Source organism: Pagrus major, chromosome 24 (genome assembly GCF_040436345.1).
Source record: "Pagrus major chromosome 24, Pma_NU_1.0".
Classification (NCBI taxonomy): Eukaryota; Metazoa; Chordata; class Actinopteri; order Spariformes; family Sparidae; genus Pagrus; species Pagrus major.
This window is the reverse complement of record NC_133238.1, coordinates 10,222,447-10,248,721: the sequence shown is the minus strand read 5'-3', so window position 1 is coordinate 10,248,721 and position 26,275 is coordinate 10,222,447. Positions and strand designations below refer to the sequence as shown.

Genomic DNA, 26,275 nt, shown 5'->3' with positions numbered 1-26,275 from the left:
TAAGTGGGCCAAAGGAGTTTTTTCTGAATATTCTTGTTGGCGAGCCGCGCTAAATGTCAACGATTTAATTTTTTATGAATAAAGACGCGTTTCTTCACTTTAAAAAATTCAGAATACAATTTTCTTCACCTTCAGGTAGCGTAGCGTCGTCTCCCGCTGAGACTCCGACTGCCAATGCTTTTGGGAAACCAGGCCTGCAGCAGAAGGTTTTAAATCTTCAAGTAAAGATGTACAAAGAGACACACGAGCACCCACTGCAACAGGAGAGAAGAATGGCAAAGGGTTTTTTTTTTTCTTTTTTAAAAAAAGGAGACATAAAACTAAATTATTAATGCACTTGCAGCATTAATCTTGTTCCTTCCACACAGTGTGGAGTAAGGTACATTTTTTGATAAATTTTTTAAATGCATGTTATATTGCAGGTTTTCTTTTTTTTTTTTCATAGCATAAGCTCAGAGCATCTCAAGCCTCCTTGATAAGAATATGAAGTGTTTAAATTTTTGCTCAAAAATGCCTCCGTCACTTTAATACTCCCTCAAGTAGCAGCTATGAAGTGCGCTCCCATACTTTAAGCAGTGATTGACATATACATGGTCGGTATTCAAGACAAAGAGGAGTCCGTGGTTTCCTTTTTTTTCGAGGAGAGCGTCATGCAAACCGCAGCAGGGTAGATGGGAAAGAAGCGAAGCAGCCGCTCTCTCGTCAGTTCAGTCTTAGAAGCAGTTTCTTAGTGAACGAGCAGCTTTTAGGCCGTGAGAAACAGGAAAGGGATTCTGTTGCAGCCTTGCATCCATTCAAAGTGCTTGAACTAGATAGTTGAGTATAGTTTTTGTTCTTCAAGCGCAGATATTTGTTGTTTTTTTTTGTGTTGTTTTTTGTCAAGGGCAGAGACTTTACAACAACCCCTTTCCTTTTAGTCCACCCACTCTCAAATTAGACTTCCTCCCTTACACAAACTCTCAGAAAAAAAAGAAACAACAAAAAAAAAAAAAGAGAAAAAGATTACGTTGAGGTGACCACTCCTTTCACCACCGGTTCTCTGTTCAGGTACGTAGCCCAGTAGACGAGGTTGAAGGTTCCAAAGAGGACGGGAAACACTATCCGCGACACCTTGTCGATCTTGCTGACGCTGTTGTAGGTCTTCTTAGGGTCCGGGATCTTGGTCTCGGAGGCCCGGAGCTGCACCGACGTCGTGTTGGAGATGGTGGAGATGGACACGTCCTTGGTGAGGTTGGGGGTGTAGTTGACGCCCGCTGAGCAAACGTTGTTCGGCTTTTTCGACAGCACCATGGGGTCTCGTTTCTACAGCGGGACAGATCACAGCGAGCAGTGAATTAGTCTGAAGCCCTCTGCAGATGTCATTTGCCTGCTGTTACCGTGGTTTTTTGGCCTGAGAAAATCAATGTGTTTCATTCTGTCGGGGCTGATTAGTGATTTTACACAAGTGGATCATTTCTGGCAAAACAATCTGGTAAAAAGTGGGGCTGCTGCTGTGTAATTGAATTTCACTCAGGTGTCAGTTTGATTTTTATTTATGATGATTGCAACATGCAGCTGCTAACAGTTTTCCTGGAAATCTCTGGTTACATTGAGGCGAGCCGACCTACCCTACTGTGTGCTGTGAAGGAATATCAATATCCTGATGACTCAAGGTGCAATTTATGAGGTCTAGTATAACAAACCTTCCGATAGACTTCAATGCAATTCAAGCACCTGAACATCTAAAAGTTGACATCTTATCTTATATTTGGGATTACAATGTAATGCATACTGAAGTGGCTCCTTACAGAGATGTAAAAACAGTTAGATGAGATGATTCTTAAGACTCTCTTTCCTGTATGCTGACTGTATTGAAGCTAAATTACCTTAGCTTACCTTAGCTTAGCTTAGCATAAAGACTACCGTTTTATTTTTTGTTTTTTTTTAAATCTTTGGACACCCTTTACCTCTAGTCTTCAAGCTAAGATAAGCTAACTGTCTGTCATATTTGAAAAAAATAACAGTATAAATCCTTTTGTGGCTCCAGAGGAAGCTGCATGTAATCTGATACATTTCCCTCCAGTGATGTCACTCAGTGGCTAGGTTGAATTGTGGGTAACGTAGGCTCCAGGTTTTGAAAAGCAGTCCACTGGTCCAGCATTGCACTTCTGAAACACTGTTGGACTTAAAGGACACACACTGTCTTCACCTGGCGCCTACATTACCCACAATGCAACTTAGGCACAGAGTGACATCAATAAAGGAAATTTATCAGATCATATGTAATTAATGTTAATGAATGCTTTGAGAATGATGACAGTGATGTGATGTGTTTTCTACTAGCTGTACCTTTGGGTGCTGTGCCTCCAGCGCCTTCTTGCCATCCCAGGCCCAGCTCCTCTTGGTGAAGTAGTTCACCGTGGCGAACTCGATGAGGGCGGAAAAGACGAAAGCGTAGCAGACGGCGATGAACCAGTCCATGGCTGTCGCGTAGGCCACTTTAGGGAGCGAGTTCCTGGCGCTGATGCTGAGGGTGGTCATGGTCAGCACGGTGGTCACCCCTGGGTGCAAACAAAGGCCGCGACAAGTTGAAATTGAGTTTTTTTACAGGCCGCCTGGAAGCGAGGAACGGTCTAACCCTCAGTCCACAAAGGTGGGCGCCTTTAATAATTCTTAACTGCCAGCTACTGCAGTGCGGTGGCCAACTGTTATTATTCTCCCTCGTGTCAATGTGCATGACAGGAATATTACACAGATAAATAAAATGTTAAGGGAAAAAAAAAAAGTGTAAATAAGTGGCTTCACTCACCAAAGACAGTCCTTGCAGGAACTGATTCTCTGTTTAGCCAAAACGACACCTGGGACAGGATTACAGTCATGAAGCAGGGCATATACGTCTGAATGACAAAATATCCAATCTTCCTCTTCAGGTAGAAGTGGGCCATCATCACTGTATACTGTCCTGAGGGGGAGGAAAGACATAAAAAGGACATAAAGTTAGATAGGGACAATAAACAAGGCGAGATGTCTCTTAATGATAGAGATATCTGCTTTAAGCTGAAGTGGAATTAATACTGTGTGATTTGACCTCCTTATAGCACCACAGGTAATGGGCTGCACACGGGACAACATCATCTCCCCGGCTAAATTACTTTTTATGACCAAACACTTGATGGTTTCTAAAACAAGCGCAAAGTATCGTTTGAAAAGTAGCCAAGAACTCCTCTCACTTCCTCTCCTCCTCCTGCCAGTAATGAAATAATTAGGCCTGGAACTGGAAAGCTGCAGAGGTGGAACAGTTACAAAATGAAACCGGGATGAAGAGATTTCATATTCGGTTGGATAACGGCAAAAATGAACATGACTTCAGATCCATTATTAAACTGAAAAAACGAGAGCGAGCGGCGTTAATTATTTTCGAGGACGTGACAATAGATTATTGAGCCGTTAATGTCTGGGATTGGACAATGGGTTTTTCCGGTGACACTTCGGGAGGGAATCCGGAGAAAGTGTGGCGAGAGAGAGAGAGAAAGAGAGAGAGAGAGGGAGAGAGAGAGAGAGAGGGGGCACACAATATTCAGTTAAACAACTGAAGATTGCATTTGAGGCTTTAAAAAATCCTCTCTGGCCGGCAGCAGTTTGTGACTGCATGCGCTGGTAAACTATGAAAAACCCAATGACTATATTCCACACACTGAGGCACATGTACACAAGCAGCTCTCTCTCTCTCTCTCTCTCTCTCTCACACACACACACACACGCACACAGAGTAATACACAAGGCTTTCTCCGGGCAAAATCGGATTTTTGAACCTCCCTAATCCCTGGTTACAATCTGCATCCTGCCATCAGTGAGAGAAAGAGAGGGAGTGTGTGTGTGTGTGTGTGTGTGTGGAGGGGGGGGGGGGGTAAGGCTTCCTGTCCTGGGATCCTCACAGAGCTCTAAGCCCCGCCCACTCCGCCCTGCCAATCCCGGCACAGACACGCACACATACACACTCTTCTGAAACACACATGAAGCGTGATCTCTAACTGCTGACAGCCATCACACACACACACACGGAGACACACACACACACACACACACCTCAGGACACACTCACAGAGAGGGACACTCACTGCTAATCACTGGTGGGATGGAGGGGGGCTAACCGTGTGGACATTTTCTATCTTTTTCTGCAGTTTTTGTTGTTTTGTTGTTTGACAGCTCTTTGTGGAATCATGATCAAACGTTCTTGACGGGACTGGCTGCCGTGCGAAGGGAAGAAGAAGCAATTCGTGAAGTGCGCCGTGGGCATCCCAGAATTGTCTGACAGCAGCAGCCTGAGAGCGAGGTGAATTTTGTTTGTTTTGGAGGCGCTCTGTGCTGAGGGCAACCACCGCTACATATCGCACTTATCGACGTCAGCATGCCTCGATTAGGAGATCCCCAACACCTTTAGTTCTGACTGCGACCCAATCACCTGGGCCCACTGACGCCCTCATGACTCCAGGCCGTCTGGTTCACAGCTACCCCGTCAACTTCAGGCGCTGCCGACCTGGGACGCCCCAGGGTCACCTTCGCCCTTGATGCATGGATCCCGACAGGACTGGTGGCAGAGGAATGAGGAGGAACATGTTCCTCTGGTGGATTTTATTGCTTTTCTCCCAAGGATTTGTATTTCGCAACGTCCAAGGGGAACTTCCTTTTATGGCGGGGAACAATGCTGCCATGCTGGTCAACTGGTGAGTAGGAAAATAATAGTTTTTTGCTTTTAACTGTCCTGCCTGAAGGGTAGCTTCAAAGCCCTGCAAGTCCCAGCAAACTGCAGATAGAACTCTTGCCACAGTGCGTCTTATCTACTTTTAGAGTCAGGGAGTTATTTTAGGATACCTCTTGTCTGAGCCAGTACAAAGCATATATCCTTAAAGAAAAAAACGTGTGGACTAATCTCCTTCTTCATGTCCTCCAAAGGCAGCATTGTCTAAGATCAGATGTGCTAATTAAAGCCTCACAACATCACATCCATCCAGTATTTTGAGCTCTGGACACAACACATGAGTTTTCAAGATCTTTGTTCATTGTCACCAACATCAAATGTTACAAATACCTGTGATGACTAAGACTCCAGGATGACTCCTGGAATCATAGGAGTTTGAATCATTGGTAAACTCACAGTTAAGAGTAAAGATAAAGTATAAAAAAACTGTTAAAAAGCTGCCCAATGGCAAATTATGTTGACACATAATGATAGCTAAAGGCTAATTCAGTAACCTGCAGGGAATAGTTAGAGTTTAACTAACGACACATTAGATCCAAGCACAGAGGCAAGGATATCTGCCAACATTTAGATTTCCCATATGTATGCGTCCATACATTAAACTTTAAAGGTGCAAAATGTATGAAAGTTGATTGTTGAGTCTCATTCCCAGGTTGTCAAATACCAAGGCGGGTGCATCAGCCCCACCCACCAACCCAAAGCGTTGCCAAATCCAAAGCATTGGTATTTGACGATCTGGGAAATACAACACGTTGATATTTGATTACCTAGGCAATCCAATCGACTGTATTAGTGACCTGGGAAAATCCAAAGCCTTGGTATTTGCCAACCTGGCAATGAGACTCACCAATCAACTATCCTCTCCTGAATCACTTACTGCACCTTTAGAAACGTCTCAACTTTGTTTGTTCTCATTGAGGCCACTGCAGCCGGAGCTCGAACTGCTTAGAATAACAACACAAGGAAGGCCAGACAGTCATTAATTGACTGTTGTTTTGAATTCCAGTTCTACAAGTGCTTCATTACTTTGTCTAGACCTAGTAAAACAGCAGGCGATCGTCAGACTTCTTTTAATCAAGCAGGTGACAGCTTGCCTCTGCCTCTTCTTTTATCAGAGCAAAGAGAGATCTACTGGCCTTCCCAGCATGTGCAACCATTTTGGAGACATTTATTGCTATTAAAATACGACTGTGATCATGTTTGATGATGGACTGCCATGTTGGACCAAGGCAGTCCAGCTATGGTTGGCTTCTGATGGTCAGATCATACTTGATGCATTACTTGAGCTCTTAACAGGGCCTTCACACTTAATCTGATAAATAAAAATGAGTTATAAAGTTGCAGAAAATGGCTTCAAGTTGTTTTCACATCTGTGCTGAGACCTTCAGTAACAGGTATCTACTGCACCGAATGCGGTAATACACCATCTAAAGCCTGTTAATGTGTGAGATGCATCTATGCAAATGTCATATTTGGTCCGTGAAAGTTATCAGCAAGGGAGCCAAACACACACGGAAAGTAAATTAACCTACTGGACTTGATCTGACCCATGAGCTCAAACTCATCAGCAATCTCCACCGCTGATTTGGACGCTTTCCAGACAGAAGCTTTGAGCTGCATGAATGATGATTTCCTGCCTTTAGTCCTTCGGCTAAATGGAATTCGCAGATAATGTTTCGCGTTTTCTTGTAATAGTCAGAACACCAGATGGTGGTTTGCTGATTGAGGGCGAACAAGGTAATGTCGAGATAACTGTCAGACATGTTGATACATATAAAATGACCTTGAATATTTGTTAACTGTTGAAACTAATCAAAGTAAATAGTGGGTATCCATACAGTTTTTTGTGTCTGGCCTGCCAGTATTCATTACAGCTTTATGGCAAGTCTGCTCCGGTGCATGGCCGCTACGACAGGATCAGTTGACTGATTTGTTTAATAAAATTACAGTTAACCATGTAAAAGTCTTTAGGCATTGGGGGACATTAGGTTTACAATGGTACTAAAACAGAAAAAACATGCTAATGCTAAAGAATAATAATGGGGAAAAAAACCCTGTGGAGTTTTGACCTCTACTAGCATGCAAAAATAGCTAGCTACTGGCATGATTTGAAATAAAAAAAAAACTGCCTTTGCCAATGCTTTATGACGAAGAGGTTTGTCAGGCCTTAAGGATATATAATGTATTTTGCTAAGTAACATTGAAGGTAAATATAACTGTGTTTGTTTACTAAAAAAGAACCACAGGGCAACTTTAATTTGCAATATATTCTAGATGAATATCCCATAAGACTACTAATTTAATTTTACAGTTTTGTACCTGAAGGCTCCAGTAAACACTCGTCTCAGTCTTTGAATAATGATGATAATTTATGATCATACAGATGTTACATGTGTGGATTTTCAGTATCACTAGTAATACTCATTTTAATAAATAAATCATACTGAAGTCATTTTCCAGCCAGACATTCAACCTTTCAGCCAGCTGGTCAACTAACTCGCAAACTGGTCAACATGCCAACCGACCAACCACCCGGCCAGTGACCCAGCGTTTCGGCCCCCCCTAGCCAGGCAGCAACCTCAACCAACGAACCCTTTAACCCTTCGTGTAAACCACTGAGTCAGCCAGCAGAAGCGAGGTTTCAGCTGCGGCTCGCACAAAAAAAAAAAAAAAGAGGGGGAAATCCACACTTTTAATAATGATTCTACTAGAAACTGGAGGGAAGTGTATTACAGTTTCGTTTTACATAAGAGTATTAAGCAGATGCCTTTCAACGCCCCCACCCCCACGTGTCAGAGCGAGGCTGTCCAATCCCAACATACAAACAGACACACACATTTATTTTCTATCTCTGTGAGGACCTTACTTACACTTCAAATCAAACTCTTTCAAATTATACTTCACTTCTAATTTAATGCCAATAATAATAACCCATAAAGGAACCTTATTTAATGTTTAAGCTAAATACTATATAACCCAAAATGTACTGGTCAAAATGTCCTCACTTTGTAGGTTTTCACCATTACTGTGAGGACATTCGGTACTCACGAAGAGCACATACCCACAAACACAGAGATACACTCAGGGACAGCCAACCAACCAATCCCTCGCTGATCTGTGATGTCATCTTCTTATGCAAAAGCTGATGGGTGGTTGGATGGGGGGGATTAACCCGAGGTCTCAGGTCCCTCTCTGGCTCTGTGTGTGTGTGTTTGTGTGTGTGTGCGCGCATGGGCTCATGCGGGGATAAGTGTTGTTTGACAGGGCTGTCCGGGCCTGTAGACAGCTGGTTGTGTGAGGGATAGGCTACTCTCGTCCACTAGCCTCCACTCATTGACTCTGATCTCCTGATAATGTTTCCCACATTTACTCTCTGCCTCGCACGCCCATCTCCCCTCGCAGCGTTTATCTTTTCTAATCTAGAATTAGTTACATCACGTTATTTGGTATTACACTTATCATGCAGCAAATACAGTATGACTTTACTCGGGGGGGGAAAAAGAGGCACAAGAGCGACGAAGAATGAGGGTGACCGGGTGGATAAAACTGTTGTGCTACGGTAGTGGTCGATGATCCTTTTGACAGGGTCTTTTCCGCTCGAGGTTTCCTCATTTAACTGAAAAATTATTTGCTGTAAAAAGTGTTTGGAGCGGCTGCTGAGTCAGCCTTTTTTAAATTAACAGGAATCTGTTGCGACTCCATCTTTGCCTTGTAAACCCATTACTTGCCAGGAGGAACCTATCTGAGAATGTGTCTAATGACCGCTATGGGGGATGAGACACAGAAAGTGATATCAGAGTGTAGTGAAGTGAAAATCAGATTATAAAAATGTTATAAGGTGCGATACTTTCAAATTATTTTATATTTTAAACTACAAAATCTATTTCATGTTATCATTTTTCAATCATTAAAGGGTAAAGCATAACTCTAGATGTGTCCTGATGTCAATAAAACACATTAAAAGGCCAAAACAAATGAAGCCATTAGCTTCTTATTACTTTCCTTTGCACATTAATGCCTGGTGGAAATGTAAAAGCATAAAAGAAAAGTGTCTCAATGTCGGGCTGAGTCACAAATATACAGTTTCAGAGTTTCGTCTTTTAAAAAAAGGCTAAGCTAATACAGCTAAAACAGGACAGTACAATAAAAAATATATTGTATCCACATACGTAGAGTTATAAAACATCATGCTAAATAATGTCAGATTAAAGGGATGGTTGGCGATAGCTTGGAGAGGTTAGCATAATCAGAAATGTTCTATTATTTCTAACCTGTGTGACTACTACTAATTCTGAAACACACGTATCCATCAAATAAAACAAACCAAGAATTGGCAGTTGAATAAAATATTTAACTGTTCAGGATGCTACAGTGACTTCCTGCTTATATAGTACATTGCTTTTACTACAAATATTCCCAAGCAACTGATTTACACATCACTGAAGTCTTTAATGGTGCAATATCAGGCTTTTGCTACATGGACAACATTTGTCTGCAGGACTGTCGGGCTGAGGATGTGCTAACAAAAAATATACATAATGGCAGCTTTCAACTTTAACTATACTGGCACAAGTCAAATTACCTCGCTGCATAGGTAGAGATTCTCCATCTTTTTAAAGCTTTCAAAATAAAACGACTTATAATAATGGTGTTGGTGTTGACTAACAGCTTGTAGCGTGTGCGTCAGACAATGTTGCGTTTCAGCCTTTTACATATGCTGTAATTTAGTCCAGCTTTTATCTTATTCTATTGTTCTGTGCACGCTGCCGCTCATGTTACACAGCTGTCTTATTCTTTCACAGACACACGTTACCTATCTTTTATTTTTCTTGCATCACTCGTGCTTTTTGCGTTCATCAAAAGATTCCCATCCTTTGGGATTTCCACCCTACTTCTGCTACTTTGATCCCTGCCACACCTTAGTGTACTAATCCTCATAAACCTGCAGTATAACTTACTACTACCGTTATAAAAGAAGCTTTTTCTGTTTCTTTGTACATTCAAGCGTGTTCTTCATCTATAGAAACACACACACACCTCTGCTTGTGTGTATATCCTCCGTGCCGGCGGTTTGCCCGATAAGATGGTACTGGTTCAGTCTGGAGCCGTCCTCTGCCACCACCACTGACTTTGCAGCTCCCTTAGTCCAAGTGTAGACCACCTCGGACACCGGATATGCATCTGGAAGACAGAAAGAGATGGAATTAAATGTGTTTATTAATATTTGAACATCCAGCCTGCAAGTTAAAGGTCTCGGAAATAATATTTGTGAAAGTATGGTAGATTTATTACATATTACAGTTCGTTTCAACCCTGACAGGCCTCATGATGTGTGTAGCTGCGCCGTGTGTTTGTTTGTTTATTTGACTGAGTGCTGCTGCAGAATCCGTCTCACACTTTTTGATTAGACTGCAGGCTTAAGGCCAAAAGCAGAATTTTGCTTGCATGTCTTTATATGTGTGTGCGGCTGGATATTTGAGTGTATTTTTGTTTAAACCACACTTCTGGGTCAGAGGTGAGCTTCCCTGTCAGCAGGAACCAGACCGAGTCAGATTAACCATAATGTGTTGCATCACACTTGTGATGAAAAACAGAGCACAAACTCTGAAGCCTCTCCTGCTATTTCATTTATTCATGTTAAATCCCGCACGAACACGTGGACATCGATCCATCATCTGCCCCCTGGTGAGGGCTGAAGTTTGGAAAGATGATCTTGAATGGCATGTTTATTATCTTCATCTGTTGTGGTTTGACTTGAGATTCAATCCAAGTGCACTATTTAATAGAAAAGATGATAATCTATGTTATTTCTTCACTGTTGATTTTGATTAACGTCGCCTGTTTTGACGTGTTTTTCAGAAAAGGACGGGCACACAAAAACCAAACCTTCAAGCAGGGAGGAGGCAGCCACTAAAAAGCTATTTGTGATCATGTCATCTTTCATAAGATTTAGAGGAATATTGATGAAGATCTTTTTAAAGAAGAGACAGGCTGACGGGGGGAAAGAAATTATCTGCTGGGGAGAGAAACAATAAGAGAGGAGGGCTGCATCGTCCCACTTCTAGCAGAGCCTCAATTTCAGTTCATTTTTAGTTTTTATTTTGATGTTCTCTGAAGGCTACAATTTAAAACTGGGGAGAGAAAGTAGATCAGATTTTCTGTAAGGAATCAGTGAAAACTTTTAAAAGAGGAAACACTTGGAGGATTTTCTAAAGCCAAATCTACTTTTGTCACTCTAAATTTCTAGAAGTGTTAATTAGAGCAACTGTATTAATGAGATCTGTCAACTGCATTGAAACAATCAAATGTTTACAACTGATTTTGCTGATTGGCACAAACGTTCATTAAACCCTTGCCTCGTTTATTTTTGTCCCGTCACGTAACATCCTAACTTGAGTATTACCATTCTGGGTGCTCACTTGGCAGCTGGATGCTGGTGCACAAGGTGTGTGGTGTTTAAATTTGGCCACTGTCAGGCCAAAGGCCATGACCTTAATTGTAGGGTACTTAGATTGGAATAGGGGATTATTGGCAAATTTCATTACGCAGAAGAAGAGCTAAAGAATTTGGCAGGCAGGACGGTGCACCTGTGCCAACTTTCGAACAGTTCACGCTTAATGCACTGCTGCTCCCGTTTTTTTTTCTGCGAGGCAAGGGAAGCTACAACTCAGCCAAACTCATAACTGACTCTACAGTAGCTCTGCACACTCTAAGCGACTCTGTCTGAAATAGTAAAGTTAAAGAATTTAATGGATCTCACAAACCAAAATGTCTTCTTTGTAAACAACACAAGTTACAGACAAACTTATATTTAGCATCAAAATGTATCAAGAAACTGAATACTGATGTTCTAGAAGAGAAAACCAACAAGTCATCATGTCTTAACACCACAACAGATTACTTGCCAATGTCTTCCAAACTGACATTAATGAGCTTTTTTTCATCTGTCGCCTCTGTGGCTTAGGTTAAATTAAGGCAACTGAAACTACTTTGTTACGGTTAGGAAAGTTAAATGGATGTTAAAGTAGAATGGCACTCGCCAAGGCCCAAAAGTCCCCTTTAATTCAATCAAGCTTAATCCAATATCAAAGTCAATAGCCCTGTGTCACTAAATTTCAAACCACCCAGAACTGCTTAACTATAATTTAAGCTTACCTGATGTCGGATCTGCATCAAATTGTACTCATACATAGATACCAGCCTGATTTTTTCATCAGGATTCATGCATTATGAGAAATAAAACAACAACAACAAAAAAATAAAAACGCATTATCTCACAATGTTAAAGAAAGTGAGGGAAACAAATCCATGGATCTTTCACTTCACCCGGATTTGCACTAAAAATGTATGGGGTTTATTCTGGAACGAGACCCATCCTCCACCCAAGTTTCATGGAAATCCGTCGAGTAGTTTTTGTGTAATCCTGCTGACAAACCAACAAACGGACATGGGTGCAAACAGCTGTAAATATTAGAAGGGAATCCTGAGACTTTGCTCATGAAATCAACTTTAGCCTAATTGGTTAGCTAGCTACAGCTAATCACATCTGCTAGTTTGAGCTGGTAAAATGAAATCACCTGCTTTAACTTCTGAGTTGTAAATCTGCCACCATTATTATTACTATCTGCGTACATACAGTCTTGAGAAAGCTAACTTTATCTGCTATTGGGAGACAAGTTCAGAGTTTCTGTGCATGAAGTATCCACATGAATTCAGGCTTTCCTTTGGCTTTAGAAAGGCTTCAACCTCCTCTTTGATCGTGAACTGATGTCAGACTGTCATTTAAGAGGAAATCCTTATCTTGACTCATTGATGTTCTGGTGACGGGTATTGCAGGAGGAGCTTCTTTCTGCTGTTCGTGAAAGTTTATTTATAACAGTCATACCTCAGAGAGTGAAAGGCTCCAAGAAGGAGAGCAGTCGTATAATGATTCACTACTACATATGTTCAGCGGGATCATTGTGGGCTGAAGGCAAGACAGGCTGAGAAATGACTCATAAAAAACATATTTTATTGTTTTCCAACAGCTCAATTGGCCAGGTTTTGAGCACCTCACACCTCACACCTCATCATCATCTGCATCTCCATCTCCATGCACTGATTCAGGGAAAAAGCTGTTTCTTAAAAAGTCCGTCCTCGCTATAAACACCAGCTTTGCAAACTTCCGAGTGACTCGTTATGATTTTTGTCACGGGGCCGTCAATTATGGTAATCATGTTGTGGTTCAGCTCAGCTCAACTTCTAATGTTTCAAACTCCTCGAAGTGGTATGGCCAAATAAGTAGGTGAAGCACTTTGAGCTGCCATTTGGTTTGTTGACAGAAAACTTTACTTAATTGCTACATATCACCGTTAACAGTATAGAATAGTATCACGCTCACTCCTCTGTGTCTATTTGGATACTTTATGGCTGCTGACCAACAATTAAATTAGGACACAGGTAGAGTAGGCCAGAATAAAGGATTAGCTGCCCTTGACCTGGACTAACTTCACTGTCTATTATGACCTTCATACATGTGGCCCAGGACTGGGCTTATAAATCTGACCTACAAAGCCAAAATGCAATAACTACATAGGAACAACCAACCAGACAGCTAAAGCAAGAGGGCTATCATGTGAAAGCTAGCTGGTGAGCTAGCCACAATCACCCTCAGCCAAATCTATAGATTTTTTCAATAGCTGTTGTCTGTAATTGAAATACATTCATTATGATAAACTGACATCTTTTTTGGTGATTCCACAAAACTAAATGTGGTGGTAAAGCCAATCATGACGGTGAAAAAAACGCCAGCTAAACTCCTTCTAAACTTAACAGGCTTATCCCTACAGTACGTTCCCACGCATGTGTGTCTCTTGATATAAAGGAGCATGGTAAGAGATCGCTAAAGGTGATCTTAACAATTCAAATGGCAAAATAATGAAGGGAGGTGGACATTTCAAATCAGATTGATGTCAATCGGATTGTCTGAACTCAAGGAAACTGCCTGGTAGGTTTCAAAGAGTATAACATCAGTGGATCATAAACTGTAAGATGCACAATGTACAAACTCTCTTCTTTTCATGACTGAATAAACAAACTGACCTTAAAGGACAACACAGTTTCATACTGTTTTACTTTGATATTTGGCGGACCCTGCCACCTTTCTAGCTTCAAACAACAACGTGTTCTGGGACCTTATTTTCCTCTGAGAACAGTTTGTTTATTCACTTATGGAAAAAAATACAAAACTACATAGTGCCCCTTTAATTTCAAGACCAATATTAACAGATGGTTGTACAGTTCAGACGGTAGTACGTGGCTTTTTTAGGTATAGGTTCTGCCTTTGTAGGGCACTACTGAAATATCATGCCATTATGGTAAGAGGAGAAGCGAAAGGAGAGATTTGGTGATTTTTTTTCTACACTGGGGATTAATTTCGCCCATTTTTCATTACATGGATGACAATAAGAAACACTGGATACAGTCAAAATACTGTGTGTTCGGAAACACTCCAGGAATACAGTCCCAAGTATACGAGAGCACACGGAATAAGGCACTGTGTTTATTTTAGGAGAAGGGACGGCTTCAGTTAGTTTGTTTTACTTGTCTTGTGTCTCTGCATATTTCATCATGTTGCAATGATAATGGAGCCCGTTAGAAGCAGTGTAATGTGCAGGTTCAGTGTGCACAGCTTTATGTCACCTGAGGACAAAGGCTAAATCAGGATGAACCAACTATTCAGGCCAGATAGAGAGGTCACAGTTAGTCTCTGTGAAAAAAGAAAGCGATGATAGTCTCCTTACCACCGCGACTCCTCACCTTGTAAATATGCAGCGTGGCTATCAACACATTATTCCTATTATACACTTACACCTCTCACCTGCAGGGCATAGCACCTGAGGCAATTAGGTTAGTGTTTGCCATTGGAAGGCCTCACAGCTCCTTGCACTGTTAATTGGATTGCAGTCAAAAGTGCCTCTCTTACAGAGTGAGTGTGGGTGGACCGTGTCTCACAGAGATCTGGGGATAAGAGCCTCATCCTTTTAGCCCAAGAAGCTCCCGAGGTGTGGCACTAGGCCAGATCTGCCTTTAAATACCCACGGGGCCACTCAGGTTTCTATACGTGCCCTCGCTGGTAGGACACACAGACGAGCTGACAAGCTGTCCTGTTAAGAAGGCATTGGGGAAAGCCCTTCCGATCATTAGCCTAATTAAGTGTTGGGGAACATGCGGTAATCCTCCTTTTCTTTCAGCGAGCTCTTATAAAGTTTTTCAATAGTAGTTTGCAAGGGATGGTCATACATTATGAGCCTCCATGAACAACAGGATAAAATCACTTTCACACACATTTTGATTGACTCAAATCGACTGTGACTAATAAAACACACTAATGATCCGACCTGAGCCGATCCATAATCCTCTGGGGCAGGTCTTCCCTGAGGACACTCCTGCAACTAACTTTTCTGCTGACTACTGAATGTTGATCTCAGTCAGTGTGCATGTATGTCCTCTTGTACTTAGGGGTTTTGCTGCTACAGGCTTACTTGGTCTGGTCTGACCAGTATTTTAACGTTGGAGAATTATTGAAGAAGTTGTGGATGACTTTAAACCATAGTTTAGCATTTAGCATTATGTCCTAAATGTAGCTGTGGCGGCTGCTGTTCAGTATAAGCGACCTTGACGATCCTAAATTTAAAGTAAGAAAAGCAAACTCAGCAATCTCCAGCAGATAATGACTCTTCAACTCTCTGCAGCAGCGTTCTATCAATTATCCAAACATTGTCCAAAACAAGTCCTTATTGTTCCTCTAAATCTAGATTAAACTTTTGCATAACGTACTGCATCGGACTGATCACATAATAGCTGGGATTAGTATACAGCGAAGATGAATATAAAAAGTTGAGTCCACTCACAGCTGCCGAACTTGAGAGGGCAGGCGTGTGCATCCATGGGGAAATCCTCCAGCTGCATGGGGCATTCTGCTGATATGGTCAGTCTGAGGCAAAACACAGAGAGGATATTCGTAATAGAGTAGATGAGCAACAGGGCAAATACACAGTTTATGTTGCTGAGTGTCTTATGTTCTCCCCCACTTACTATTTAACCTTTAAACATTTAACTGGATCTCTTAACACGAGTGCAGGAAGAGCTACAATTACTGTCGCTACAATTACAGGGCGCCAGAAACAGTTTAAAAGGAAGGCCTCAGCTTTATTACCTGTGCAATAATAAGCATTAAACAATCTCAAAAAGGACATACACTCATAAAAAAAGAGAGGTGAGGTGTAATTTAAAAAAAAAAGAAGTAAATAAATCAGAAAAGATACATGAGAGAGAGCTTATTGCCTTTTTTTGATCAGCACCATCAAGTTAAATCACCAGGAAATTGTTATAATTATGATGTTTTCCTCTAATAGCAGTAAAATTATAGTACAGTTTCATGCACGACACTTGCAACAGCAGCGTTTCCCTCTCTCAGCATCACTGTTATTACAGTGCCAATGCTACCACCTGGTGGTCAAAGAGTTTCTCTATCATTCCACAACAGACAGGGAAGCTCTTTTCCAAATGATCCATGCAAGTCCTTTTTCATTTCGCTCTGCCAATCACCCTGCCCCGTCCAGATCATTCAGATGTGAATGTCACATGTAATTCCAGCTCTACCTCCTAACGAGCGCCGTTTGAATCACAGAGGACTTGCATTGAAGTCTATCTCCCGCTTCATTTAGATTCATTCAATCAGTCTTATTTAAATCAGTCACACACAAACAACAACAGCTTTTCAATTGTAATTCTCTGCCCGTCATTCACAATCATTCCAGACAGGGTGTCATCATTTTAGCTGCCATGATAGAACCTCCCCATGTCCTGAAAGAACCGCGAGATGAAGTTAATCGAGCATAAAAATCGAGCGCACACACATCATAATACATTTTTGTGTTTTGTTTTTTTCCCAGCTATCTGCCCTAGATTGAAACAAGTCCTTCTGTGTATTCATGCATGATAATAAATAGTAAAAACAGTGATATGATGATGTGTATCCACTGAAGTTAATGAGCTGGGTAAAGGAGAATTAAGCAGTGTGTGCGTTTATTTAGGTTTTCTGCTTTAAGCATTGGGGCATCTGAGGAACTTCAACGTTAGCTACAGACTAAGGTGAAGTGTTTTTCTTCTTACTTCACTGAACTAGAATAACAACTGTGTCACCAAGAAGTGGCAAAATCCTCCTGGGTCGTGTTCTTTATGCTTCAGAACCTCCTGGATGTACAGTGTGTATCTAATCCAGGAGGTCCCCCAATTATATCATTAAAGTGAACAGAGCATAACAAAGTGGGATGAGGGGCCACTACTGGTCCCCGCAGAGTCGACTGTTTTGGGGGCTCAGCTTGCTTTCCACATCAGTGCAGGAGTGTTCAATTGTGTTATTGTGTCAAAAACAGCTGAAGGATTGTGTACGGAGGAGAGGAAAGAGTGTCTTTGGGATAAATAAATGAGAACATGGCTGTTGGCTATCATACCATGTTCTAATTATTCATGTGGCCTTGCTCCATTAGCAGGGATGCCTGTAAAGATAGTTGCTTTTAATTTGGGGTCTACTGAGATCTCCCTTTAAAGACAGAATCGATGTATTCCTTTGCAGTTATAATTTAAATATTGGTGGGTAAACAGCAAATTAGACACTGGGATCATTACAGGCTGCGGCTGACAGAGCCCAGTTTGATGACAGGGAGTAACAATGCCAAGGTGGTTTTCTTGTCGGATTTGGCTACTGGTACCCCAGGGCTGAGCCCACTAATAGGACTGCTAGATAAGTGAGCTATCTAGCTAACAGCAGCTAGATAAAATTAGCAGTAGTTAGCAGTTAGCTTACTTCAACAACAAGTACCACTACCTAATCACCTTGGTACCTTTTGTCTTTTTTTTATTGCCCTTTTAACATTAAATTACATTTTATTGACCAAAATTGGTGAAAATTTCACCAGTGTGGTTGTGGTCAAGAAAATAATTATAAAACTGTTAATATGTCTCATAACAGCTGATGTCACAACCCACCACACATGACAGTCCAATGTAATGTTAGCACATGAAGCTAAATAGTTTAAGTTTGATAGCTCTGCTACGTCTGCTATGACATGTTTATGATAGGCTATGTTTATGTAGTCCTGGTTACTGTCTGGTTGTCATAACAAATACATTGTTGTCGTGGTTACTGTCTGGTTGTCATAACAAATACATTGTTGTCTTGGTTACTGTCTGGTTGTCTAAAAAGACATTGTTGTCTTGGTTACTGTCAGGTTGTCATAACAAATACATTGTTGTCTTGGTTACTGTCTGGTTGTCATAACAAATACATTGTTGTCCTGGTTACTGTCTGGTTGTCATAACAAATACATTGTTCTTGTGGTTACTGTCTGGTTGTCATAACAAATACATCGTTGTCTTGGTTACTGTCTGGTTGTCATAACAAATACATCGTTGTCCTGGTTACTGTCTGGTTGTCATAACAAATACATCGTTGTCCTGGTTACTGTCTGGTTGTCATAACAAATACATCGTTGTCCTGGTTACTGTCTGGTTGTCATAACAAATACATCGTTGTCTTGGTTACTGTCTGGTTGTCATAACAAATACATTGTTGTCTTGGTTACTGTCAGGTTGTCATAACAAATACATTGTTGTCTTGGTTACTGTCAGGTTGTCATACAATAAAGTCTCAAATGACGATTAATGACAGCAGTCATAAACATTCATAGAGACTCATCACGTCAGCATAATGAACACCTCTTTAAATAAATGTTAACAGATGATTCCCCTGATTCTGTTCAGCCAGTATGGACTTACATCACAGGGATAAAACCCCTGAAACAGAGCAGCATACGGACCTCTCACCTGCGGGAAATCTAAAGTTTCCAATACGTCTGACCTTGCAGAAAAGTGGAGAACTTAGGAAGGCGGGACAGAACAAAAAAGGCTGAGTTATGAGTCCAGGAGCTTTATGCTGTATTAACCACTGAGCCACCATCTGTCTTCTCACACTAACAAGCACTTTTTTAACAATCCCCCCACCTTGTATCACATACATCATACTCATGAGAGAGGGGGTTATATTTAAAAAATGTTAAAACATAAGAAAATCAGATTAAATAAGTATTTGGCATTATAGGTTACACTTACTGTATACAAACTGTCAGTATGGTAGTTTGTTTAAATGAGGCCAACACGAGGAGCATGAATGAGAATGGCTCAACTGTACCTAATGATAATGGCATGTGATGCACTCACACTGTAGTAATATAGACGTATCAACCAGCTAATTAAGCTGTATAACTTTCATCCAATCTGGCTATAATGGGCTCATGTGCATTAAGCTTTCTGAGGGTTGTCAGAGGGGCATTTTATGAATTATCCATGGAGACAAATGCATGGAAACATCCTCTATGAAACCAGCCGCTCCTCCTCGGCGTAATGGTTTCCAAATGATGCGGCGCCACAATCATGTTTAGTTATGGGAGAGCAGAGAGAGGAGACTCCACTGACACCCATACATGATGAATGTGTGTGAGAAGAGGATGTAATGTTTGTAATGTGCACCTACACGACAGTATGGCTCTGCTTACGTGTGTGTATAGTGTATTCAGAGTAGCATCTGTGTGTGCATTGTCTGAGTGAATCTTAAGGGGATGTGCACACGTGGTGCTCCATGTACTGGATGCTTTATGCTATGAAAAATAAATGTGTATGTGCTCACAGCATTCATGAATCTCAAATAAATCTTCATTGTACACAAGCGTAAATAATGTATATGACTACAGTTATACAGGGAATTTGGAGATATTAGCTCTAAATAATTAACTTTGTGGTGATGCTGGAGAAGTTGCGGCTCATGATGATCCTACATATACTGTTCAGTATACAGTTCACTACTTTTTGACAAATTGGGTTTTATTAAAGGGCCAGTTTGTAGGATTTAGTGGCATCTCGCAGTGAGGTTGTATATCGCGACCAACATTTGGTTTGTTCCTATTAGAAATATAGCGGTGCAACATGGCGGACTCCATTCCTGCCGCTAGATCACGCTAAATCCTACATACTGGACCTTTAAGACAGGAGGAAATGAAAAACAAATATTCAAAGAGAAAAGAGTTTTGATTTATCGAGTACAGCAGTGGCGTCTGTAAGGCTGGAGTCAACAAAACATAAGAACGATAGCATCGTTGTGTATAGATAGATAAAAGGCTGCATTGTCGTCAGTGTTCCCCCGACGCTAATGATAAAAAACTGAAAAACAGGCTCAAGATAAACAAAAAAATGCTGTTTTTGTTGAGTTAACAGTGACCTCCAAGTACCCAGATGGTCTGTGTGTGCATGTGTGAAATACAACTGTGGTTAAGCTCTGCTGCTAATGATGAGCACAGTCCTGTAACAATTAGACGATTAAAAGCAACCGACTGCTACTTCATTTCAACTGTGACAGAGAATCTGCTGCTGCCATTTTTAGATTATAGAAAATATATTTCTCTCTCTCACACACGTGTACATTTTCAGTTTTCAGATACAAACACATGTATGCATAGGTTTCCATAATATTACCCCTATGGAAATGAACACACACACACTCTCTCTCAGGCAATCCCGTCCTTGTTAAGCCTCGAGGTCAAAGTTGAGTGTCACTACAACTGATTAGTGCGGAAAACGTGCGGCGTGTGTTCGTGTGTGCGCGCATGACAACGACGTGACGATAAAATACGCACTTCTTTGGATATTTATATATGTCAGGGCGGTTGCATATGGATAATCTGTCTTCCATCCAGCGTTATTCTCCCTGTGGGTGCTGCTGGTATCAGATAGAGTGCTCTCATCCGTGATACAGTCACTCTTAAGTCCTGCGGCTGCAGTAACTCCTGAGGATAAGCACGGCATTATTCTAATTCTCCGGTCCAAAGGTCACAGCCAGTCCTGGTGGTTCCTCCAAACAAAAACAACTATTCGTCCGTCACAGGACTGTTATACTCCCTCCTCCAGATTTCTTTCTTCATTTCTCTGTTAAATACTGGCGGTTTAGTTCGAGAGTGATCACCATCTGGTTGTCGGCCTATTTTCTGTCTGGCTTTTTTTTTTTCTAATTTACCCCTACATGGCTGCCAAAACTATAGTTCACAATGAGGCTGCTTTTCATAATGGATGATCTCCCTCTGCAGTTTTTTTTTTTTTTACATTTAAAGAGACACTTCATGCTGCTATTTATATCATATGTATTCCATAATGTCTCATTATGAGTAGAGAAAAAAAAGGAACTAGTAGAAATACATGAATTTACATAAATACATGCAATGTTTGCTGTAATATAAACTCGTCCAGGACAAATCAAATGTCTCTGATTGGCCACTAGGTGACACTATTCTCCTACAGTATGAGTCATCCAGCTTTCACTGCTTCTCCTTTTCAGTTATGTTGGCCTTGCTAGCTGTTTTCTTCATTTTCATGCCCTCTTAAAGCCTAACCTCCAATTACAGCCAGGCTGCACATAAGTGGGAGGTGTCCTCACTTCACATCACTTCATGTTTGATGAAGAGTAAATACTGGTAGAAAAACTCCACCTTGAACCTCTGTACTCTGCAGACAAGTGTGCTTCTCTGTGACTATTCAAAATTAATGAAATTTCTAAATGCCACCAACCTTGGCCACCAAAGGGCCTGATGATTAGGGTTGTCACGTAGCAAAGCACTTACCCACAGTTCATTATTCAGAGTCTGTAAATTGTTGAAGGTAAAAGAGTGAATAAATGGCCGCAGAGGAGAACATCTGTGTTGCAACCTACCTCATGGTGTAAAGCAAAGTGCCGTCGTCCTGCAGCCTCAGCAGCTTGTTGGGCGTGGTCATGTTGTGAGCGATGGACTTCTTGCCGTTAAGGAAGAAGGTATCGGGGGTCCAGATGTTGCTGGCGAGCAGGTTGTTCAACGGCAGCATCACCATGGGCCCTTTGAAGCACAGACGCTCGTCCTTCCAGCTCTGACGGAAGAACACATCTATGGTGTACTCCTGAGACAAAGGGAAGATTTCAGAGAGAAAAAAGGGAGCTTTGCACGTTTATCCCAAAATAGCAGTGAAGAGGTAACTGTTTGGAACCAGATGCCTTGTAATGTGTTGTCAGTAAACTGCACCCTGCTCTCATGTTTACCAGTCTGTCTGCCCTGTGATCATTTCATCCCAAAAGATGCTGAAGGGATGCCAAAGGCAAACGATCTTCCACTGGATGGAGCGTTGACTGCGTTTTAAGAGACGGTTGTATGAACTATCAACTACTACACTCAGTTAGATGAGGTCTCGTTTCTGTTTCTTGGCTCTGTAGCAGCATAATTATACAGAATTCTTCCCTAATGGAGCCGTGAATGTTGTTTTTCTGGCGTTTCCTGTCAAATCACAAAGAAAATGAGCGTCTTTACAGTAAATCATAGTCTAACGTTGCACTTAGCTCATTTATGCCTTCGTAAATCCCCTAAGATTTTACAGATATGGTGATCCAACATTGCGGTGTAGAAATCAATCATACACTGGCTCGTGTGTGAAATATCGACACACTTCAAGCTAAAAAAATAATAATAAAAAGCCCCAAATGAACGAGAAACAAACAGTCCATCCCACAGGATAATGACGCTGTTAGCAGACTGACGTGGAAGCTTTTCTGGACCGCAGAACCGCTCAAATCTCTCGCCACATTTCATTAATCAATCTCGCGCCCCTGTCGATACCTTTTTCAAGTCAATTATAGGGAAGTGGCACAGTTTGATCACTGCTGTGTCAAAGTGTGCCGGGGCGTAATAGAAAGATTTAATGAAGGACGGGACTTAATGCATTTCACCGCCCAGGTGGAACCGTATAGTTCATAAGAGAACGCATTAATAAAAGGGACGGATCATTTGGTACACGTTGGATCGGACCGGCCACATCGCCACATTAAATCTTAAAAGTTTCACTCGTCCACATTCATTTTGTCTCATTTACACTTAAGAAGAAGCCGGTCTTCAAAGACACAACTAGGACATGAGTGTAGTTGCAGCAGGAACAGCGGGAGCAGCGGTGCCAGTCTCATGAAATGTAAATATAATGATTCCATCTAAAAATACCGACAGTTGTCTGGTGAAGCTTTGGAGATGTTTGCCTTTGTCCACCTCCGTGTGTCTATTAGTGTTTGCTGTAGGTCAACTCACCATCTCCGTGTCAGACACCGGGCCGAAGCTGGTGACGAAAATATTCGTCTTGATCTCTGTGACGTTCTCTGTAGAGAGAGAGAACGGTTGAGATCATAAAAGATCGTGAAAAAGGACAGATGCAGGTTATTTTCTTAAATATAAACCAGCTGCAGGTCAGCGTCTTCCCCCTCAGATTTGGGATGATCTTTCCTGACCACGGCCACGTAAACATCTGTTCAAACTGAAATAAAGTGACACTCTCTATGTTGTGTTGTAGCTGCTCAGTGGCATCTTTTCTGGGGCTGATACTGTAAAAAATGCCACATTAAACTAAGTTAAAAACACTAAAGTACACGGTGTCTCTTGCTCGTTCCATTGGTAGATTTTCTTTACTTATTACAAGAGTAACAACCCAATATATCCCACTGAAATTCAAACCTTCTAGGTGATTCTAGTGATCTTGTGTTAAATTAGACAAATCTACTTGGTAAGATTTTAAATTTTTGTAGTTTGGCATCTTCACATGTCTTGTTTTGTCTGACTGACGCTAAAAAACCCAAAGATATTCAATTTACGATGACATAAAATGACATTTTTATTTTTTGTCCCCTTAAAATATTACTTTAAATCATTCATTTATTCAAATTCTTCCCCACTTATCGACCAATTTAGATCTAGAGGCTTTTACACGTTGAACGATCTGAAGGAAAAACAACGGTCGCTCATAATTTTGGAGCATTCGAATGGTCAAATTGATCGATATTAGACAATACCGGGGAAGAAAATTGGCCAATATTGGCATTAAAATCCCCACACCAGTTGGCTTGCGGCTACACAATCATGACTCCTCTGATAGTACATTTCCTCTGAAGGTGACGTAGTAAAGGTAGCATGTCATTTCTGTCATTTGTACCCAACAAAGCCAACAAAATCTCCTCTATGCATATAAATTTTTTCCCTGGCGAGCCTGGGATTGGGTCGTGCTGTGGAGAGCAGCTTGTTGAATGCTGAATGAAGGCCTGAATGTTTTTCTGGTATGTATTTATAGGCCCTCTTGTCAAGGGTAGCAACCGTTACCAGGATGTGAGAGCGGGGCTTTTGCCCATGACACATCCAGCCATTCGACATGAAAAAGCCTCGTTCCTTCCTATTATGGGACGAGGACGGTATGTACGCCGGAAACAGAGTGAGACGTGGACCAGTGTCCTGAGGACGAACCAAAAAAAAGCTGGTTGGGAAATCAACAAACTAATAGATGTTGCGCCATTAGAGAACGAGGCGGGGAAGAATGGCGACAATGAAAAGCTTTCATTTCACTGGAGCCTTTAGAAAAAGAAAATATCTGTCTTTGAATGGCAATTTCTCAGCTCTCAGGGTTATCTCCTGTTGCCAGGGTGAGGAGCGTGAATAAAACACCTCGGTGTTGAAGATGGCTTGATTGATTTACTCCCCCTGCCTCCTCACGGTGACGTACAAGAGAAGACCACATGCATTCGTGATCCTCTCCTCGCCTCATCTGATGACATGCGTGTCCCCATCACCTGAGCTGACGTTAACATCTGCTCGCACAGTTTCTACCCCTGTATCTGCGGCATTTTCCCAGGAATCAGTGCGTGAAATCGCAGCGGGGGAGCGAGGGCCTCCCATTGTAGAGTTCAGGTTAGGTTAGGGTTAGGATAGCTCGACTGTGGCGCTACGACATGAGAACGTGAGATTAATGACGTTTTGAAATGTACAAAAGAGCGTCGTCTGCAAACCTCCGAGCCCGGGCCGGAGCCTGTTGTCGTATCCGTCCAGGAGCCCGTCCAGGATCCTGGTGAAAACGGTGCTGTTGTCGTTGGCGGCCGCCTCCTTCTGAGCCTCCGAGGTCTGGCAGAGGCTGGGAGGAGAGGAAGGAAACGAGGAAACACAAACCAGGCGTTAGTTAAACTGCAGGACGTCAAACCTGACGTGGTTATTGTGATTAATTAGCTCGCGGCGTTAAGGACAGGCTTGTTGCGATTAATTATTGAACATAAGTACCGCTTACAACTACCAGTAGAGATAATTAAGGCTTTGACATGTGATCCAAATATAAACAAATGAGTTCCCCCGCTCTAAATACGGCAGGAAGCTCGGCATTGTGCTCTCTGCGGCTGGAAAAACGAGGAAAATTATTCAGAACACTGTGTTCACGAGGAGGAATTACAAGGTTACGTGCCGGGGTTTGAACATGTGATCTAAAAGCCATTGATCTACTCAGATGAGAGTGGACTATTCCCAATGATTTACTGACAGTGTTGCCAAAGATCCCCCCCCCTCCTCCTCCTTTTCTTTTTTCCCCTTCTTGAGGGCAGGACAGCCACTTAAGCGGGGGCTGTAGCAGAGTGCAGCTCGGATATGCGATCAATCACAGAGAAGGAGGGCTGGCAGGAGATCTCCAGCAGAAATATGTCTGAATGTCCAAGAGTTTCATTTGCAAAATTGGAGCCGGGAGCGTTGCACCAAAAAAAAAAAAAAAAAATCAACTTTTAGTAGACATTTTGTTGTGAGCAGACCTTTTTTTCCTCTTGTTCCACACATGTTTAGCCGTCGGTTTACCTATTTTGGCATCCGCACAGGAGCAGGAGGGAAAGGACGAGCCTCGCCATGACTGAAAATCTGCCCACTTTGTTGTCGGGAGCTGTGACACACATCCACATGCAGAGAAAGAGACAGGAAAAAAAAAAATGCATCACACAATCCTCACAGCCAGGACAGAAAACAATACAGGAAGGGTTTGAGCAAGCGATCCTCGCACAAAGAAAAACTCTTCGCCCTCGCTGCATGTAACAGACCATTTACAGGAACCACTAAATCAAGCGGCGGGACAATCTCTGCTCAATGAGGCTGCAACTCTTCCACATCCAAAACATCTGCCTCACACACAACACAGGCTGGGATATCTACACATACACTGTCTCCTGCAATATGCGTTTGGATCAGTACAATACATATGGGCCATGATCACACACCTCTCCCCCCCACAACATCACCTTTTTTTTCCCTGGATCTCATTCCCAGATGCCATTAGCTGAAGGATGTGGAATAAAAATTGGGGTACCTGAATGCAGATCCATCGCCACCATGGTTTAATCTGGGGGGTCTCTCTCTCTCCGTCGGCCGTGTTGAAACTGGACGATAGCGGGGGGGGGGCTTCAGCCGCCTAATTACCGTCCTCGTCGGTTGTCTCCCCTCCTTCTTGTCCTCTCCTCTCTCTCAGTTCCCCATCAGGCGGTGTTGTAGTAGTCTCGTCTCCTCCTCCTTCCCTCCTTGGTGTTCAGTGCCTGCTGCACCGCGTCTCCTGCATCGCCTCCAGAGGTGTTGCAGCGGCGGCGGCAGCAGCAGC

The 26,275-nt window shown here is 42.1% G+C and overlaps 1 protein-coding gene across 1 annotated transcript; it reads right to left on the bottom strand.

The window, feature by feature from the left end:
- Positions 1-1,002: 1,002 nt before the first annotated feature.
- Positions 1,003-26,015, bottom strand: LOC140992445 (gamma-aminobutyric acid receptor subunit alpha-5-like). Its single transcript, XM_073462743.1, has 10 exons — positions 25,991-26,015; positions 25,489-25,570; positions 24,666-24,787; positions 22,927-22,994; positions 21,537-21,757; positions 15,631-15,713; positions 9,776-9,919; positions 2,789-2,941; positions 2,329-2,540; positions 1,003-1,302 (listed from the first exon to the last, which is right to left on the bottom strand). Exons 1-10 carry the CDS (start codon positions 26,013-26,015, stop codon positions 1,003-1,005), a joined length of 1,410 nt encoding a protein of 469 aa, XP_073318844.1.
- Positions 26,016-26,275: the final 260 nt, after the last annotated feature.